Source organism: Dasypus novemcinctus, chromosome 2, assembly GCF_030445035.2.
Source record: "Dasypus novemcinctus isolate mDasNov1 chromosome 2, mDasNov1.1.hap2, whole genome shotgun sequence".
Lineage (NCBI taxonomy): Eukaryota > Metazoa > Chordata > Mammalia > Cingulata > Dasypodidae > Dasypus > Dasypus novemcinctus.
Window position 1 is genome coordinate 149,787,405 of NC_080674.1, and position 14,781 is coordinate 149,802,185.

The 14,781-nt window shown below is 56.9% G+C and overlaps 2 protein-coding genes across 5 annotated transcripts; one reads left to right on the forward strand and one right to left on the reverse strand.

Moving 5' to 3' along the window:
• Window positions 1-21: 21 nt before the first annotated feature.
• RELL2 (RELT like 2) lies at window positions 22-4,215 on the forward strand. Of its 3 annotated transcripts, none has more exons than XM_004452587.5 (8): window positions 22-847; window positions 1,291-1,530; window positions 1,908-1,973; window positions 2,065-2,131; window positions 2,581-2,766; window positions 3,073-3,448; window positions 3,548-3,581; window positions 3,835-4,215. In XM_004452587.5, exons 2-7 carry the CDS (start codon window positions 1,347-1,349, stop codon window positions 3,578-3,580), a joined length of 912 nt encoding a protein of 303 aa, XP_004452644.1. In that variant the 5' UTR covers window positions 22-847; window positions 1,291-1,346; the 3' UTR covers window position 3,581; window positions 3,835-4,215. The 3 variants fall into 3 exon arrangements, with proteins under 3 accessions (XP_004452644.1, XP_058142151.1, XP_058142154.1); XM_058286168.2 differs by having other exon boundaries at window positions 414-840; XM_058286171.2 differs by having other exon boundaries at window positions 772-856.
• On the reverse strand, window positions 2,420-13,515 carry FCHSD1 (FCH and double SH3 domains 1). 2 transcript variants are annotated; one of them, XM_058286155.2, is made up of 20 exons: window positions 13,451-13,515; window positions 13,122-13,219; window positions 12,510-12,555; window positions 12,052-12,119; window positions 11,600-11,735; window positions 11,378-11,514; window positions 11,216-11,279; window positions 10,330-10,458; window positions 9,778-9,900; window positions 9,538-9,630; window positions 9,014-9,139; window positions 8,519-8,623; window positions 8,134-8,295; window positions 7,392-7,520; window positions 7,231-7,314; window positions 6,949-7,066; window positions 6,614-6,834; window positions 5,790-5,877; window positions 4,872-4,927; window positions 2,420-4,732 (listed from the first exon to the last, which is right to left on the reverse strand). In XM_058286155.2, exons 1-20 carry the CDS (start codon window positions 13,469-13,471, stop codon window positions 4,667-4,669), a joined length of 2,070 nt encoding a protein of 689 aa, XP_058142138.1. In that variant the 5' UTR covers window positions 13,472-13,515; the 3' UTR covers window positions 2,420-4,666. The 2 variants fall into 2 exon arrangements, with proteins under 2 accessions (XP_058142138.1, XP_058142132.1); XM_058286149.1 differs by having other exon boundaries at window positions 11,600-11,741; window positions 13,451-13,505.
• Window positions 13,516-14,781: the final 1,266 nt, after the last annotated feature.

The following is a 14,781-nucleotide window of genomic DNA, read 5'->3' on the forward strand; positions in this document are numbered from 1 at the left end:
AGGCCCCGCCTCCCCGAGGCCACGCCCAGGCCACGCCCCCTGCGGGATTCCGCCCTTGGGCTCTCTGCAACCTACTGGGTCCTGGGGCTGGAGTGTCCGGGCGCAAAGCATCGCTCCTAGGATGCGGGGCCCATTTCCTTACGCGCCGGGGTCAAATCCTCGGGAAGCCAAAAGGGGGCACAGGCCGTGTTCTCCGCGCCCACCTCGCTAGGAAACTCGGCAGAACCCGCACGCCGCCAGTCTTGGATGCAGAAAGCCTGCTTTCTCCCGCCGGCTGGGGAGATTGCAGGCTGCTCATCTGGCCGGGGCATCTGAGGGCAGGAGCCGCGCCAGGCGTGCCGGATAAACCAGTGGAGAGCACCCGCGTCGGACAGCCTGTCGCCGATTGGGACCCAGACTCGGCGCCGCACAATACCCGCCCGGGGGAGGGGGGCAGCGCAGTCACGCGCGCACCACACTTGGGCTCACACGCGCGCACAGCTCACGCTCTCCACCCCGCACACCTGCGCTCCGCCCCTTGGTCCCTAGCCGGCGGCGGGTGAAGGCATTTGGGAGCTCAGGGACGGCGGCTCCCCTCGACACCCTCCCTTTCCCAGGGCCGGAGTTGTCCGGAGCCTGCCGCTGCTCCTAGCTAGCCCGCACCCCTCTCCGTCCTTCCCTCCCCCCGCCTGCCGCGGCACCGGTGTCCGCTGCCGCAGCCCGGAGCCGGTGAGGCGGCGAAGGGGGGAGGGGGAGGAAGCGAGGGATGAGAGCCGGGAGGGCGTCGGGGGCCTTGAGCCGGACTAGGACGCCCCTGGAGCCGGGACCTGAGCCAGAGCCGGAGCCAGAACTGAACCACCGGTACCGGGTGGGCCAGGTGGTCAGGGTGGGAGGAATCGAAAAGGGGGGAGGGGGCGAATGGCGGGAGGGGAGTACACGCAGGGGAGGGGGCTGCAGAGGCCTGGACCAGGCTGGCGCGGAGGTGCGGATGCTGGCTCGGGGCACTACTCCGGTGCCCGCCGCCTGAGAATTCCGCCCCATCTCGCGCTGCAGTGTCCTTGGGAGGGACGGAAGCGCGGGGACGAGCTGGAAAAAGGAAAGCTCCGGGCGTCAGGGAAGAGGGACCAGGGTCGTGGAAGAGGGCTTGCGCAGACGCCGTCTGACCCGCTCCTGGGCCGGTCTTGGAGGACCAGCACCCTTGGGGCGGACAGCTCCCTGGTTGGGTAGGGGGTGGGGCTGGGCCTCCGGGACTTGCCTGTTTGGGATCTTGAAGATGACATTCCTACCCCTTCCCCGCTTCGCCATCCCTAGCTGAGCCCCCTCCGCCCCAGGAGGCGCCCTGGCCCGCGCTCAACCCCCAGGGCCTCATGTCGGAACCGCAGCCTGACCTGGAGCCACCCCAGCATGGGCTGTACATGCTCTTCCTGCTTGTGCTGGTCTTCTTCCTCATGGGGCTGGTAGGCTTCATGATCTGCCACGTGCTCAAGAAGAAGGGTTACCGCTGCCGCACGTCGAGGGGCTCTGAGCCTGACGACACCCAGCTCCAACCGCGTGAGTGAGGAGCCAGGACACCCCGTTCAGTCACCTTTCTCCCCGACCCTCTCCCCACACCTCTTTCTGCCTCCCTGGTCAACATACCCAGGCCCAATCCTGCTCAAGCCTGCAGGAAGCCTAGTGGTCTTCCTTGAGTCAGCAAGTGGATGACACCACCCTCAGAGCAAGACTATAGGAGGCAGCATAGGTGGGAAGCTCCCACAGATGGAAACTTGGGTTCCATTAACTTCCCCATCTTTTCTGCCCTGTCCCCTGAAATGCATGATCGCGAATAGGTAAGGGCTGTCTTGAGCAATAAGCCAAGGGGGCCACCAGGTCAATGTCCTAAAGCTGACTCATTTCTCCCTTCCCTGCCAACCTCTTACCTCCTGCAGCTGAGGAGGATGACATGAATGAAGACACTGTAGAGAGGATTGTTCGCTGCATCATCCAAAATGAAGGTGGGCTAGCCTGTCTGGTATCCTCCACCTCCCAACTTTCTCTTGCCCCGATCTCTACTTGCACTGACTCTGTCTTTCCTTCTCCCCTCAGCCAATGCTGAAGCCTTGAATGAGATGCTGGGGGACAGTGAAGGAGAAGGGACAGTGCAACTGTCTAGGTGAGCCGGAAACTGGACATTCTAGCTTAGCTTGCCTTGGAGAGTACCCTCTCCTCTAGTACAATCCTCTCTCAGTCTCTTTGCATGCTGGCTGGTGTGGGGGGTGGGGAATCTGACTTACTTATAGGAAAAATGAAGTTTTGTACAAATAACAAGTGCTTCGAACCATATCTTCCACCTAGATAGCATAAAGCCTACCGTTTACCTCTAGTGTCACTCCTTTGGCTTATGGATTGCCCTCTTTTTAGCAAACAGCCCTGGCAGGGAGAAAACATGGTCACTAACCTCTTAAAATATTGATTTTATTAGACAAAGACAACAAAAGAGTGTTGTGGATCGGGGAAGTGGTGCATCTGGGAGTTTAAGGAACACACTGAAAGAACTGGAGGAAACAGAACAGGAAGGGAGATGGGAATGTCACCCCTGCTCCCTTCCTTTCTACTGTCCAGCATGGATGCCACTTCCAGCCTACAGGATGGAGCCCCTTCCCACCATCATACAGTGCATCTGGGCTCTGCAGCCCCTTGCATCCATTGCAGCCGCAGCAAGAGGCCCCCACTTGTCCGTCAGGGCCGTTCCAAGGAAGGAAAGAGCCGCCCTCGGCCTGGCGAGACCACTGTATTCTCTGTAGGCAGGTGGGGATAGAGTGCCCCAGGGAAAGGGAGGGAGAGGTGGGGGTCCTAGTGATCAGGCACCTGATTCCAAAGTTGGGCTTGGTGGGGCCCATTGAAGGACCCACTAAGGACCCCGGCTCTGTCCTCCTGGGCTAGGAGCTGTAGCTAAGAGTCAGGCTGCACAATGTGCTCCACGGTCCGACAGGGCCTACCCTGCCCTAGGCTGGAGGGAAGTGGCCATCACACCCAGGATGTCCCTGGTTGGAGGGGAGGGCCAAGCAGCCTCGGAGTGGTGGTCCTAAGCCCCAGTGTTCTCTCCCCTCCCAGGTTCCGGGTGACACACATTGAGAAGCGCTATGGGCTACATGAGCATCGTGATGGCTCTCCTACAGACAGGAGCTGGGGCTCTGGTGGGGGACAGGACTCAGGGGGTGGTCAGGGATCTGGGGGAGGGCTGCCCAGGGCAGGGATGCCTGCCAGTGAGAGGCTGCCCCCTGAGGGACTACAGCCCCAGGCCCTAGCCAGCCCCCAAGTGCAGAATGGAGGACTCAGGGACAGCAGCCTGGTCCCTTGTGCACTTGAGGGGAACCCAGGAGCCTCTACAGAGCCGGTGCTGGGGACCGGAGAGAGAGGCCCAAGCCCAGGGCTGCCCAGTCGAGAGGGAAATGGACAGCCAACCAAACCGAACGCCTCAGATCACCAGGTATGAAGATGGCCAGGGCTGCGGAGGGACATGGTGGGCTCAGCCCTGATTGCCCCCTACTCTGGGGGATGCTGATATGACCCCTCTCCTTTTTCTCAGGTGTCCCCACCACGGGGAGCAGGGGGTGTGTGAGGTGAGTCTGCCTGGGCACTGAAGCAGGGAATCTCATTCTCCCACCCCCTACTCAAGTCTACGGGTTCCCCAAGCCCGCAGGCTAACCTAAGCTGTGGCCGGGAGGGGCATGTGCTCCCAGAGGGTATATTCTGGCACCTGGAGATGAGGAGGGTCCTGTAACCATTTGGGCAAAGTTGGGATAAAGCTTGAATAGGAGACAACACTGTTACCCGCCCTCGCCTCCAAGCCTCATTCTTCACTGCACTGCACAGACTACCAGCTGAGAGAGCCAGGGGCACTGCGTGGGCATCAAGTGCCTCACCTCCACTGGACAGCACTGCCCCCAGCTGAGGGACCAGCCCTACTTTCACCTGGAGTTGCATGGTCTCAGGCTGGGGAGCCTCGGGAGAAGTCCCTGCCCACCTCACCCCCCAGTTTCTTTCCCTTCTCCTGCCTGCCAACAGGCCATCTGACCTGACCACCTCGCTCCATATGCTCGAGCACTAGCAGATGGGAGTAGGTCCCTGCCCTTGGTAGGCCCCTAAAGCAATAGCACTTTAGCCCCCTGCCCTCTTAAGAGGCACAAGAGGCCCAGGTCCCAACTTGGGCTTCTTGCCCTTTATTCACAGTCAATAAATCCGCTCAGACCATTACAGCTGCTTTTGCATACTGGCTCCAGCTCCTTCGGACTCCCAAGGCCTTCCCCGGTCCTGGCCCCAGCCCCAGTGGCCCTGGCATCCAGGGTACAGTGGGGCACAGAGCTCGGGGGAGGGGGAGCGGGGCACAGAGCTGAGGAGCAGGGTGACACAGATGGATGAGGGCTACTCAAGACTCCGTAGAGGTGGGTTCCAGCCCCAGAGATGTCAGGGTAGCATAAGGGGGTATTCTTAGCCCTGGAGGTCTCAGGGAGAGAATGGGGGACAAGGAGTAGGTTCCAGCCCCAGCAGTGGGAGGGAAGTTTCTATCCCTGGGGATGAGAGTAGAAATGGGGGAGATTCCAGATTTTGGCTGTGTTGTTCAGGGTCATTGAAGAGGTGGTCTCTAATAGTGTGGGAGGAGGGGACACGCAGCAGCATCAGTGGGGAGCAGTAACCACACTGGTCCTCAGGTGAGGGGCTCTGGGTGGTCAGGATCCGGGGCTTTCGTGGGCGGGGGAGGTGGTGGACGCATCTGTCGGGAACATACAGTCATTGCTCCCACGTACTCACTTGGGGCTACCCCTGTCCATTCCCTCGCCCCCTGCCGACAAAACAGGTAGAGTTGGGATGACCTTTCTCCACACAATCTTCTCCTAGGCAGGGGCCCTTACCGGCCTGAGTCGAGGTGCCATCAGGTCCAGGGGTCCAGGGCAGTCCAGGTGTTGGTCTGGAAATAAGAACCACGAATCAGTCTTCAGACTCTGTTTTGTTCGCTGCTTTATCTCCAGCACTTAGAACAGTGGCACTCTATAAGTCTTGGTTGAATTAATGAACAGTCACCAACCCTAACCAACCCTGGACATGAGATCCATCACTCCTCCTATCCTCAACAAACACTTATCAGGCACCTGCTGCATAATCTGCCCTGCTCAAGGTTCTAGAGCTGGGGCTCCCATCCACAACAGCTATCAGGAACCCAGACAGGAAGCCAAGCAAACAACAGCAAACGATGGAGGGCTCATCTTCCAAAGTGAACTAAGGGTGCTGGGGAAGGGATGGCAGAGAACGTTCATGGGGGTTCTAAGGGTCAGGGAGAGGGAGGCTCTGTGGAGGAGATGGAAGTACCAGAAGGTTTTAGAAAAGGTAGGCATTCCAAGGGAAAAATGATAGCACAAACCCTAAGGTGTTTGCAGGATTCAAAGACACTAGGAACAGAGAGTGTGTATTGGGAGAATTCTGTGAATGAGGTTAGGTAATTAATATAATGATAATTATTACTATAATAATGAACAGCTACTTCTTACATGCTTGCTATGGACTAGACACATTGCTGTGTACCCTACGGACATCTTTTTTAACCCTCACAACAGCTCAGTGAGATAGGTACCATTCTTACCCTCACTTTAAAAGAAAGTAAACTGAGGCCCAGACAGGTTAAAAATTCCATCCCAAATCACACAAAAAGTGGTGACAGAACGTGGCTCCAAAGGCCAATTACTTCTGGCCTCCATGATGCAGTGATTCTGTCTGTGGAGGTGCCTCCTCATCCCATCTCTTACCCTCCCAGGGCCCCCATTCCCTCTACTCACCCCCAGGCAGGACAGGTGCAGGGGGCCCATCCAAGGCAGAGGTGGGTACAGGAGGGGAGAAGCTCGGAGGAGAAGGGGATGGCAGTGTCTGGGGGTAGGGGTGGGGCGTAGAGTTATTCCTGGGATTGGGGAAAGAATTCACCAGCTTTTTCTCTCATCCAGCCTTCAATTTATTCCAAGTACAGGGAGTGGCCAAATGCTTATATCTGGGTGGGGGTTGTAGCTGATACCTAGCTCAATAGCCACTATGTATTGAGCACTTATATATGTCAAATATTGAATTCATTCAATCCTCACCAACAAAGCTATGAAGTAGGCATTTTTATGATTCCTATTTTAGAGATGAGACTCAAAGAGGTTAAGCCGTTTGTCTGAGATCACAGAGCCAGTTAGTGGCTAGAACCCAGGTCTCCTGCTCCCACACCTATGTCCTTCCAGCTATCTTATAATAGGCACCCATATATTAAAGCACCTCCTACATGCCACTGTGCTAAGGGCTTTACCTCCATTATCTCTAATCATGACATTGAGCCTGAAGTAGATATCGCCACTTACACGTGAAGAAACAAGCTCAGAGAGGTTATATTACTTTTCTTAGGTCACACAATAGGAATCTGAGCTCAGATCTAGCCACACTAAAGCTGCAGCTCTGCACAGCTTTGTCAGACTACCTTGGTTCTCTTTTTCTCTGCTCAGCCACAGAAGATGGGCAGGCCCTAGCCACTCTAGAAGGTGACCCTGAGGAGGGGAGGGGGCATGATGATGCCTAGGGGTGGAAGGTCAACCCAGAGGTGCCCAAGGACTCCAAGAGGAGAGAGCCTCACCTGTTCAAGGTCTGAGGATTCAGGGAGCCCCGGGGGGCCGAGCAGCTCCTCCACCAGCAGGGAGGGGAAAACCCCGACATGTCCCCCAAATTCTCCCCTCCAGAAGCCGTCATCCACCCCATCCTGGGGCCCGGGCAGCAAGCGGATAAGGGCCCCCTCGGGGAAGCTCAACTCCTCTGCACTCTGTGCTGTGTAGCTGTACAGGGCACGGGCCAGGAACGCTGCAGAAGCCCAGGAGAGGTGATGACGAGGGGAGGTGGGCTGTGGGGCCCAAGGGCCACCCAGCAACTCTTCTCCCCACTCCGGGGACCCTGGCCCAGAATTTCCTTCCTTACCTGTGGGCTCTGCCCCTGAGAGGCTGTCACTGTCGTGGCCCCTCTCGGGAAGGGAGAAGTCTGAGAAGTTGAGATACCGCTCAGGGACGAAGCCTACCTCGCCGCGCTGGTTCCGAGCCTGCTCGCCCAGTGATGTGGATGGAATCAGACTTGCCTCAGCAGCTCATGGCCCTGGGCCGCCTCCGCTCAGGCATCTAGCTTTGCCTGGCTGGGTCCTTAGGCACCACAGAGAAGCCCCACCCCCTACTCCCCTCCCCCAAGGCCAGAGCCCCCCCTACCCACCTTGACCCATTCATCAGCATCTCCCTCCTCTATGACCTCCAGCCACTCGCCCTCCGTGATGGTCAGCTCGTCCTCACGCCCAGCCTGGGCTCCATAAGGAAGGATTCAGGATTTGGCTGTCCCCCACCCCTACCCATCTGAGGCCCCGCCCCTATTCACACCTGATAGCCAAACACCACATGTGCGGGGCAGGGGAGGGGCCTGGTGGTCAGGGCTGGGGGGGCAGTCTCCTCAAAGAGCTCCCCCGCCTCCTCACATTCCTCAAAGTCAGAGAGCTCAGCATCCTCAGCCTGGGGGGAGGGGGTGACAGACAACAGGCATCGTGTGAGCCGCGCTCTGGAACAGTTGCATCTTTCAAGTATTGGTTGTATCTCCCACTCCTCCATCCTCCCCCTGAAAGACACTGTGGGTCCTCCTCCAAGGTAGCATCACCCATCCCTTCATCATCAATCACAAGCAAAATCGCCTCAGAGCAGGACACTAACAATAATCCCAGAGATGTAGTAGTTGACTGTTTACAACATGCCAGGCACAGTGCTACACACTTACGAATATTGTCTAATTTAATATTCATAATAACCCAGTGTGTTCTGCCCAACTATTAATCTTATTTTGCTTATGAGGAAATCAAGGTTCAGAAAGGTTAAGTCCATCTCCAAGATCACATAGCTAGTAAGTAGAACCACTTACGGTCTGCCTCCAGAACCTCAGTTCCTATCCACCATGCTACAGTCATAATAAAAGTTTATTAACAAGTCTCTGTACCAGAAACCGTACAAAGTATTATGCTTAAATGATTTCATTTAAGCCTTACAGCAACGCTTTGAGTTAAGTACTGTGATCCCCTTCCGATGGGGAGTTTCACCCTTGTGGGATGTACAGGAAGGGAGAAGGGGGACTCACCGTGGGAGAGAGGTCCCTCTGGGAGAGCCGGGCCTCACTGAGCCGTCGCTCCTGCTCCACCTCATCCTGGGCCTGGGTCATGGCTGGCTTCAGCCAGTGCTGCACGTCCAGGCCAACCGCCTGGAGCAGGGCCAGGCGGGCAGCCCCCTTCACCTGGCTTACCTGGCATGGGGAAGAGGTGCCAGTCAAGGCTGCAGCCTGCCGGGGCCTGCCTCCGGGAGGTGAGTGGAAGCTTGCCAACAGTGTCTGCCCTCTACCTCCTGCCTCCCCCCACCCTATCATTAGACAGAGGAATGGAGGGCAGGGGTAGGGGGAGCAGTGGGTTGGCCAACTTACCTGAGAAGGCGTGATCTGGGTGGCCCTAGCCCCAGGGGCTGTACCTCACCTGTGCTCTACGGATGTTCTCCCTCACTTCCTGTAGCCGCTGTTCTATGCCCGGAGCCTCCCGCTCCTGCACCTGCTGCCGCCTCTGCTCCAGCCGCTGCAGCACCTGGTTGAGAGGCAGAGGACAGAGGTGGGTGGGGATACCTGGCACTTGGCTGATTGCGTCACATGTATTATGTCACTTAATCTCCCCCATGAGGTCTACCAGGTGGGTGCTATTATTAGCCTCACTTTAGTGATGAGGAAACTAAGGTCCAGAGAGGTGAGGTCATGCCCTCACCCAGGTTCACATAAGTAGGAAGCAACAGAGTGGGATTTGAACTCAGGTCAGTCTAATTCCAAAAGCTACTCTCCTAACCACTGTGCCACACTGTTGGCTTAAAATACCTTTCCCTCCCCTCCTGTCTATAACCCCCTGACACTCCCCCGGTGACTCCAGGATCCCTGCCCCCAGCTCTTCTTGCCCACCCCCAACACCTGCACCCCCCCACCTCACCAGCTGCCCGTGGTGCTGGATCTTGTAATCACGGACAGCTCGGCTGGTCCAGCGCTGAACCTCCTTCTCCAGGCCACTCTCCCCAGGCACGCCTCCTGCTCCTCCCTCCAGCTCCAGAACACACACCTGAGTGGAATCAGGGGCGAGGGTTTGTGAGAGGACTGATGCCACCCCCTCTCTCTTCCTTCACTTTCCTCTCTTTGTCCTGACCTCCAGGGATAGAGACAAAGAGGTAGGAACACATGCTTATGCCCACCCCCCCTACAGGTGTGCACCCGTGTGGACATATAGAGTTGCAGAAATTGGGAGTGGGTTGAGGGACAGAGGCAGAATGAAGAGGACAAGAGCAGTGAAGTGACTGAAAGGTGAAAATGAGGTGTGATCACTTGTGCTCCTGATGGCAGGAAGGTGAACCCCTCTCTAAGGTTGAACATTTGCTAAGCTAAGACCAGGACAAGGGTAACAATGGGGAGATGAGGCCTCAACCACATTTGGTCTTGTTCCAACAAGCAGCGGGGTCTCACCTGATCAGTCCCTGCTGGCTGAAACTGCTGAGGTGGAATGGGGGAAAATACTCCAGGCTCCTGAAGAAGCTTCAGATCCTGCTCCCAGCTTACCTGCAGGTTGGAAAATGTCAGTCCACCCACTCTCCAACCCTGTTCCCTCTTGAGAAGGAAATGGGTAGAAATAAGTAGGGTGGTCTGTATAAGAAGAGAAGGGTGAAGAAGGTATCTGGGGTAGTTCTTCCAGTGCATAGCCCTCACCTGGGAAGCAGCCTGCCCTCCATGGCGGGCGTGCTCCAGGGCCATCTCTGCGGCTTCCAGCTCAGTGCGGCTCAACAAGGTGAGAGGGTCCCTCAAGTGCTCTGACAGCTCACTAACCAGGTCCTGAGAGAATCCCAAGGTATTGACACTGCCTTTCCGCCAGGCCTCTCTGCAGAGGCCTGGCTCTCTGTCCATATTTGGAAGGGTGATGGGCATGAGGTATGGGAGGAGGCAAGGAGTAAGGCATTATGATTGCTTCTAATAGTAGGCTTTCACATGTATGCAGCACTTTACAGTTTTAAAAACACTTTCACATCATCTCCTTTGAGCCCCATTACAGTCTTATAAGGTGGGCAGAGGAGGGGTTACCCCTGATAAGGCTAAAGGAGTTCAGGGGGGTTAAGAGTCTTAGATAACGTTACACAATCAGCTGGAGGCAGAACCAGGTAGGAATCTTCTAGCCACCCCAAGCAGACTAGGTCCCTGGCTCCACCTACCTCACAGAGAGTGGGAAGCAGGATGAGGGGCAAGGGTGTATGGGCTGGGACTGGCCTTGAGCAGGGCTGGCAGTTCCTCCTGGTAATAGTGGTCAAGGAGGGCGTTGGTGGCCGCCAAGTTGAGCAGGTACTCGTTGCGGGCTGCTCTCAGCTGCTGGGAGTACTGGGCTGACTGGGCAGACAGCTGGGGGGACAGGGGGGAACAGGTGCTGGCGGGGCGCCCTGGACCCTGGGATTCACAGCTCCTGTTCAGAATCCTCTAGTGGCTCCTTCACACATTTTAAATAAAATCCAAATTGCTAATTACCATGGTCTGCCAGGTCGTAGGAGGTTGGCCCCGCAACCGTTCTGATCTCTGTTCACAGTGCTTGCCCCTGGCATACAGTGCTCCGGCCACACTGGCCTTCTCTCACTTCCTTGAGCCTACAAAGTTCTTCCCACCTCAGGGCTTCTGCACTCACTGTTCCCTCTGCCTGGAGTGCTCTTCCTGAGGTCTTGGCATGACTGGCTCCTTCTTGACACTCAGGCCACCTGCTCAGAGAGCCTCACCCTCTAAATCACACCTCTTCGCTGCCTTTCATGATAGCACCTTGTTTTTATTTTCCTCTTAACCTGATTATTTCTTTGTTTACTACCTGTCGCCCCCAAACGGGCTGTGGGCTTCCTAAGGACAGGAACTCCACTGTGTCCCCAGCGTTTAGAACAGCACATAGTGCAGAAGAGGGCCTCACTAACTTCAGATCAGAGGTATGAAGAGGAAGGGTGTTACCCTCCCTTAATGCATGAAGAAAATGAGGTCCAGAGAGATTAGTAGTGTAACCAAGGTCACCCACCTAGGACGTAGGGGTGCCTAGTTTCAAACCCAGTCTATCAGACTTATGCCCCTGGGTTCTGAGCCACTGGACAACCCTGCCCCTCCCCCATGCCCTCGTCCTCCAGACCTTGGTGCTGAGTTTCTGGAGACTGGTCCGAGTGTGGAAGAGCCCGTGATCACTTCGGTTTAGCCTGAATTGGTGGGAAAGAGGAATTAGGGGTCAAGGCCCAGGCACGGTGCCTTAGCTCCACCACTTCCCACCCGCACCCTTGATGACCCGTGACCCCACCTGGCCTGGACATCAGCCACCTTCTCCTGTGCCAAGGCCCACACGCGTTCCCGCTGCCCATATAGTTTCCGACTTCGGCTCAGCTCCCTGACAGACTGCAGTACCTCAGCCTGCGCCCTCTGGAGGTTTTCCGCTCCCTGGGGGCATGGACACACACAGTGCGGACTCAGACCACCGTAAGCCCCAAGCCAGTCCTTCCTTCGCCCCGGTCACTGAGCATACCTTCCTAAGCACCTGCTCCTTGGCACTCCGCCCTGTGCCTCCCGCCAGGTCACGGTATCGGTCGGACGCCTGGAGTCGGGCTTGGCCCCCAGCCACAGTGGCATCCAGCAGGCAGCGCCAGGTACCAAACACCGTCCTGCTCCTCCCCAGAGAAGGTCTGTTTTGAAGAGGGGGCCACTCCAAAGTTTCATGAGACCCCCCCACCCCAACACCATGGGAGACAGACTGCTTCCCCATCCCCCCTCATCTGGGAGCCCATGAATCGATCAGCCCATTAGCTCAGCCACAAGGATCACTCATGCCCTCCACCCCCACCCACAATGTCCTTGCTAGGTCAGCTCCTCTCCTGCTGCTGTGTCAGCTCCACCTGCAGCTCCCATGCCCTCCCCCTCACTGGGCCTTCACCCCGACAGATTTCTTAGCCCCTTTGACTCTCCCTCCATGGCACCTACCTGCTGTCCATTTCCCCGCTCCGGTGACCCTCCCTCTTCAGGAATGGCCCAGCCAGTTTCTGGAGTGCCTGGTGGGAAAACCATCACAGACCCAGTTCCCTCTCCAAGTGGAAGAAAAGGGGATTGGAATATAATAATACCATTCACTGAATACATAGTATATGTCATTCACTTCAACAAATGCCTTGCAGTCATTGAGTTATTGAATCTTTACCACAATCCTACATGAAGGTACAGTATTATTATTCCTATTTTAAAGACAAAGAAACTGAGGCCAAGCGGTTAACTTGTCCAAGGTCACAGAGCTAATAAGTAGCATAGCAGGGATTTGACACCAAACCTGCCCGACTCTAAGCATTTGCACTTAGCCAGAACAGGAGTAATGTGTGGAAGGACATTGCTGGTGGTGTAAAGGAGGCTGGAACAAAAGGGAAGGTCCAGCGAAAGAAGTCCCATACCTGCCCATACTCCCGTTCAATGGCTGCCCTCTGCTTGCTGTAGGATCTGTGGATAGTGTTGGGGGGGAGGGTGTAGATTACTGCTTAGTCCCAATAAGTTCTCCCACTCTCCATCTTCTCCTCAGCCTGGGCAGGAGGAAGAGGGAGCCAGGCCTAGAGTGTGACTACACCCAGAGAGAATGGAATTGAAGACAGAGAGTCCTTGAGATCACCTCGGGAAGCCACAAGCCAGACAACCTCACCTCACAGCTCAGGGCCCCAGCAGGATCCTCCCCACCCCGGAGGACCATCTGTGGGCCTGGGCACGATGCCTGCCAGCCTTCCAACAGGTTCGAAAGAAGGAAGGGGGATTCTACCCTAAGCTGGATTGTGGGGGTGGAGAGGGTGGCATGCAGTTAAGAGATTTGAGAGAGGGTCCCTGTGTGTTGATATGGGGGTGGGGGGAGGGGGATAATTCCTATCCAATATCTGGGGAGGCAGGCCGAGGGTGAGAGCCATGAATGGGCAGGCTGGAGGGCACTGCTCCCCTGTCCCCGGGCACATAAATGTATGTTGGGGATGGGGCGGTGCGCACCACTGCGGGGGTAGGGATGTGTGGGGGTCGAGAGTTACCTGATGTCCTCCAGCAGATCGGCCTCCTTCTGCTGCCAGGTCTGAAAGTTGCTCAGCTGCTCCAGGAAGCGAAGCTTCACCTCCTGGGCAGGCTTCACCTGTGGGGGTCAGAGGAGGCTGAAGGGCCAGGTGGGGGCACCTAGAGAGCACTCCGCTCCAGGAGCGGTGAGGAGGCGGGGCCGGCGACGAGCTGTGTTGTTTCCTAGGTTACTTCTGGGTTGGGCCCTGACCCTTTCCCACTCCGCATCCCCCACACGGGCCCAGTGCCCCTTTGGCCCCCTCCGCTCCCCACAGCCCGCCAGGAGCCCCCACTCCCGGGACAAGCTCACTTTTCGGGGCGGCGGCTGCATCTCCGCTCCGGCCCAGCCAGCGACTCGACTCCGGAACTCGGGGAAGCCCCGCCCCCGCCGAAGCCCCGCCCCGGACCTGCTCCGGCTCCGCCCCCGCCCCGCCCGCGCGAGTCGGGCCAAGCGCAGGACGCCGGGCGCGCGGGGGCCGCGGAGGAGCTAAGCCCCGTTACAGCTGCTAATATCCCGCAAGGGTCCCGGCCTCCGGGTGGACGCCGCGTCCGCCGGGCTGTGGGGGGTGAACCCTGGGCTTCTGAGTCTAGACGCCCGGGTTCTATTTCTAGTGGAGCCGCTGACTCAGCCCCTAATTATTTCCAAGCACTCATTTGCATAAGCAGATGGCCAATCCCGGTGCAAAGGTTGAGGAATGGCGAGCCACTCACTCAGTGAGTGACCAGGGAAACTGAGTCACTGGACGCCTGAACGAAGATGCGGCTGACAAAGGCCAATAGGACTGGTCCCAGACCTTTTCCCAATTCTCGCTGAACTGGAAAAGCCAGGGCGAGCTGGATGAGATAGACACCTGGAGGCCGGAAGGAACTAGGTCCAGAGAAAGACAGGCACATCCCGGGCCTCGGTGAAACCAAATGGTGAAACCAACAAGTGGACGTGGGCTGCGAGAGGCCCCAGGAGCTTCACCTTTAGGTTCTGCCCTTCAGGCTCTGCCTCTGTCCTGCTTTCTGAGGATGGAGGTCCCCTTTCCTCACTCTCCTCCCAGAAACTGCCTTGGCTCAGGCCCCTGCCCCAAAGTGCACATTCACACAGCCATCTGCCCACGGACACCTCCACTTGCGTATCTAACGGGCGCCTCAAATTTTTGAGACAGCGCCTTCAACCTCCTCCTCCTGGAGGTATCATATTAAATGGCACCCCCTTCCAGCCAGTTAGGAAAGTCAGACACCCCCAGTCAGCCTTCATGGGGCCTTTCTCCTATCCCCTCATTCCAGCCACCAGCAAGTCCTGTAGGTTCTATTTCCAAAAAACCAGGTCCTATTGACCCACTTCCCTCTGTTTCCAAGACCACCAGCCTAGTCCTGGCCTCCGTGACCAGTCTCCTGGTTTAATATCTGTCTCCTTGCTTCCACTCGTGTTCCCCTATAACCTGTTGTTCACACAGCAGCCAGAGTGATCAATCTTCTTTTTTCAAAATGGAAAGAAGTCCCATCACTCACTCTCTTACTTCCCATTACATCAGAATAAAATCCAAATACCCTACCGAGCACGGCCCACCAGGCTACATGATCCTGGGGCCCTGCCGGTCTGTCCCACTCACCGGGCTGCAGCCACTCCAGCCTCCCTACTGATCCTCCAGC

Bases quoted from the DNA above. Each gene is read 5' to 3' on its own strand.
- RELL2 (XM_004452587.5), top strand. From the start codon at position 1,347: ATGTCGGAACCGCAGCCTGACCTGGAGCCACCCCAGCATGGGCTGTAC. The intron at 2,132-2,580 runs GTGAGCCGGAAA...TCTACTGTCCAG, and splicing joins GGGACAGTGCAACTGTCTAG to CATGGATGCCACTTCCAGCC. The intron at 2,767-3,072 runs GTGGGGATAGAG...CTCCCCTCCCAG, and splicing joins ACTGTATTCTCTGTAGGCAG to GTTCCGGGTGACACACATTG.
- FCHSD1 (XM_058286149.1), bottom strand. From the start codon at position 13,471: ATGCAGCCGCCGCCCCGAAAA. The intron at 13,220-13,450 runs GTGAGCTTGTCC...TGACCCCCACAG, and splicing joins TGCAGCCGCCGCCCCGAAAA to GTGAAGCCTGCCCAGGAGGT. The intron at 12,120-12,509 runs GTATGGGACTTC...TTTTCCCACCAG, and splicing joins TTGAACGGGAGTATGGGCAG to GCACTCCAGAAACTGGCTGG.